At 37.6% G+C, this 4,195-nt stretch overlaps 1 protein-coding gene across 1 annotated transcript in view; it reads right to left on the reverse strand.

Moving 5' to 3' along the window:
• Positions 1–1,550: 1,550 nt before the first annotated feature.
• lat (linker for activation of T cells) overlaps positions 1,551–4,195 on the reverse strand; it is a gene marked incomplete at its 5' end in the record, with an annotated part of 17,295 nt that continues 14,650 nt past the window's right edge. Inside the window, 2 exon segments of the mRNA XM_032511869.1 lie at positions 1,551–2,540; positions 4,129–4,170. Coding sequence (XP_032367760.1) covers positions 2,434–2,540; positions 4,129–4,170 — 149 coding nt within the window. The 3' untranslated portion in view covers positions 1,551–2,433.

Genomic DNA, 4,195 nt, shown 5'->3' on the forward strand with positions numbered 1-4,195 from the left:
TTAGTACATACACACTATATATACATATATTACGTTGTTACACATTATATATATCAGATATTCCTACATTATATACCACAATATATGCTAAATGGTATAGATGTATGGATTATATGTATATATAATAGACATTATATACACATGTATTGGAAATATGGTATATGTGTAGATATTGTATGATATTTATATATATAATAATAGACATATTAGAACACATGTAGTATAATATGATATGTGGATTAGATTATGTATATGTGTAAATATATACATATTATATACCAGATATGATGTTATGGATATATAGTAGTGTATATATATAATGACACACATGTATGTATATATATATATACACCATGATGTACTAATTTAGACTATGTTATATTGAATTCATATAACTTGTATATATATATACATCTATATATATATATCCCAATTATAATGTATGTATTAATGTATCATGGATATAATAATTGTTACTATATATATACATATATAACATGTTATTGTAAGTATATGTATATACGGGTCTGTCGATGTTGAGATTTTAATACATCACGAGAGTACTCTTCCAATCGCGGATTGACAAAAATTAGGTGTGGACAAGTTCAAGTTTTAACTCTTGGCAATAAAAATCTGGTAGTAGAGATGTTTACAGTGTTTTTGAAGTGTAATGAATTGTAGTTCTACATTGTCGAGTGGTTTTAACAACGTAAAATACATCGGAAAAAACCCCTTTTTTAACACAAATATATGATAAAAGACTTTCTCCAGGGTGTCAGCAACAAAAATACAAAAGTAAAGCTTCAAACTGAACCCCCCATCCAAAAAGAAAAAAAAGAAAAGGACACAATGGACTTTTAAAAAAACTTAACGAGTGTAGTTTTCTGACCCTGATGTCTTTCTGGGGGGACGGACGAGGTGGTGGGGGGGTTTTTTGGGACGGGGGGTTATTAGGGGGGGGATTGGGGGATTTTGAAGTTGACGTCTTCATCATTGGTTAGCAAGCAGATCGCGAAGGTCTACACGGGTCACTCCATCAGAGCCGAAGTCGTCTCTGGGTGATTTATCTTTAAAAAAAGAGGAGCTCTAACCCGGGTTGTTTTTTTTAACCACTATTATCACTTTTTCTGACATTTTATGTCACTTTTTCCAATGTCGCTGGTGCTTTTTTGATGTTTTTTTCCGAAGTTTATTTGACATTTCTAATGTTGACATTTTCAGCTCTTATTTTGAAGGCCCATTTTTGTGATAAACAAAGAAAAAATGACAACGTGAGGGCTAAGTTTAGGGATGTTGCACGTTTTTGGGCAACAGTATCTTTGTTACATACAGGAAAACATCTCTCACTATCTGCTAGACTGTCTGTTCCCCAGAACACACTGTAAAAATATTTACTACTATCTGCTAGCTGCTGTCCCAGAACACACTGTAAAAAATATTTACTATATCTGCTAGCGTCCTCTCGACACACACTGTAAAAAATATTTACTACTATTGCTAGCTGCGTCCCTGAACACACGGGTAAAAAAAATATTTACTACTATCTGCTAGCTGTCTGTCCCCTGAACACACTGTAAAAAATATTTACTACTATCTGCTAGCTGCCTGTCCCCTGAACACACTGTAAAAAATATTTACTACTATCTGCTAGCTGTCTGTCCCCTGAACACACTGTAAAAAATATGTATTACTATCTGCTAGCTGTCTGTCCCCAGAACACACTGTAAAAAATATTTCTCACAACAACAAACTGATAGTGAGATGTTTTTTACAGTGTGTTCAGGGGACAGTCAGAGTTCAAGGTTGTATTGGTGTAACTTTAACCCTCCTGTTGTCCTCGGGTCAAATCTGACCCTTTAAAAAAATGTCTATATCTGAGTTTCTTTTTAACCAAATTACCACAAAAAATGGATTGGATTCCTTCCGACGCTCTTTAAAATACAACTGATCTTAACTATTAGTCAAAATAAATCATAATTTCTGCTTTTTTAGCTCATATATGAGGTATAATTCTAAATAAATGAGGGTTATTGACCATAAATTCAAACAAGTAGTAAAACTAGTAAAGTGATGTTGGTGAAAACTAAAAAAAGAAGTCTGAAAAAGGGACGAAAATGTCAAATTTATGTCCATCTTTGACCCGAGAGGACAACTTCCCTCAGTGAGATTTATGAATAAAGATGTTTTTCTACCTGACGACGGCCCAACAGATGCCCGTCTCGGCCCCCGGTTGGTTAAAGAAGCTGAACACAGAGACCTCCGTGTTGTTGTGAGGCGTTCCCGCTCAGCTGAGCTTCTGGAGGTCATTAAAGGTCGTTTCTCATCCTCTGTTTTAAACCCCCCCCCCCCCCCCCCCCCCCCCCCCCCCCCTGTGACATCATAAAGGGGAGAAGAGCAGCGCTGATGGCAGCTTAAAGAGCTCACTGTGGTGGGTCAGTCAGCCAGACTCCCATCATGCACGTTGACGTAGTTCCCTTCATCATCTTCATCATCGTCGCTGCTGCTGTTGCTCTGAGCCGACAGGTCCAGTGTGGATCCGGCTGGAAGACATGAGACAGACAGGATGAGTCCACGGCTCTGATATCGTACGTCAGACGAGTCTGAAAAGACGGATGTTTGACATGTCTCGCGTCTAAAGACAATCTGTCTCACATCTAAAGACAATCTGTCTCACGTCTAAAGACAATCTGTCTCACGTCTAAAGACAATCTGTTTCACATCTAAAGACAATCTGTCTCACGTCTAAAGACAATCTGTTTCACATCTAAAGACAATCTGTCTCACGTCTAAAGACAATCTGTTTCACATCTAAAGACAATCTGTCTCACATCTAAAGACAATCTGTTTCACATACAATCTGTCTCGCGTCTAAAGACAATCTGTCTCATGTCTAAAGACAATCTGTCTCATGTCTAAAGACAACCTGTCTCATGTCTAAAGACAATCTGTCTCATATCTAAAGACAACCTGTCTCATGTCTAAAGACAATCTGTTGCACGTCTAAAGACAACCTGTCTCATGTCTAAAGACAATCTGTCGCACGTCTAAAGACAATCTGTCTCACGATGAAAGACAATGTGTCTCACATCTAAAGACAATCTGTCTCACATCTAAAGACAATCTGTCTCATGTCTAAAGACAATCTGTCTCATGTCTAAAGACAATCTGTCTCATGTCTAAAGACAACCTGTCTCATGTCTAAAGACAATCTGTTGCACGTCTAAAGACAACCTGTCTCATGTCTAAAGACAATCTGTCACAATCTGTCTCACATTTAAAGACAATCTGTCTTACATCTAAAGACAATCTGTCTCACATCTAAAGACAATCTGTCTCATGTCTAAAGACAATCTGTCTCATGTCTAAAGACAATGTGTCTCACATCTAAAGACAATGTGTCTCACGTCTAAAGACAATCTGTCACAATCTGTCTCACATCTAAAGACAATCTGTCTCACATCTAAAGACAATGTGTCTCACATCTAAAGACAATCTGTCTCACATCTAAAGACAATGTGTCTCACATCTAAAGACAATCTGTCTCACATCTAAAGACAATGTGTCTCACATCTAAAGACAATCTGTCACAATCTGTCTCACATCTAAAGACAATCTGTCTCACATCTAAAGACAATCTGTCTCACATCTGAAGACAATCTGTCTCACATCTAAAGACAATCTGTCTCATATCTAAAGACAACCTGTCTCACGTCTGAAGACGAGAAGACTACGATAATAATATCAAATATCATATTTCGTTTAGTCTAAAACGTCAAGATCGGAAAAGTCATCCAGAGTGGAAATAAAAATAAAAATAATATTTATTAAAATGCAAATAAAAAAACAGTAGAAACAACGATAAAAATACTAATAATCCGTATCACTGCAGCCTGAAAGAATACTACACATTCACCAAATGTCTCCATCCAAATGTTACACCACAGCTGGTATACAGTAGTACGTGTGTGACGTAGTACACGTGTGTACATGTGTGTACATGTGTGTACACGTGTGTACACGTGTACACACGTGTGTAGATGTGAGTGTGTTGCTACAGGTGACCTGGTAACAGACCAGCGTTTCCTGAGTGAAACAGCGCTGATGATCGGAAAAGGAAATCCAACTCACGTTGAAAGTGCAGCGGGTCCACGTTCAGATAGTCTCTGTCCTCTAAAGGGGGGTGGGGGGGGGGGGG

This window comes from Etheostoma spectabile, unplaced genomic scaffold (assembly GCF_008692095.1).
Source record: "Etheostoma spectabile isolate EspeVRDwgs_2016 unplaced genomic scaffold, UIUC_Espe_1.0 scaffold50, whole genome shotgun sequence".
In the NCBI taxonomy this organism is placed as follows: Eukaryota; Metazoa; Chordata; class Actinopteri; order Perciformes; family Percidae; genus Etheostoma; species Etheostoma spectabile.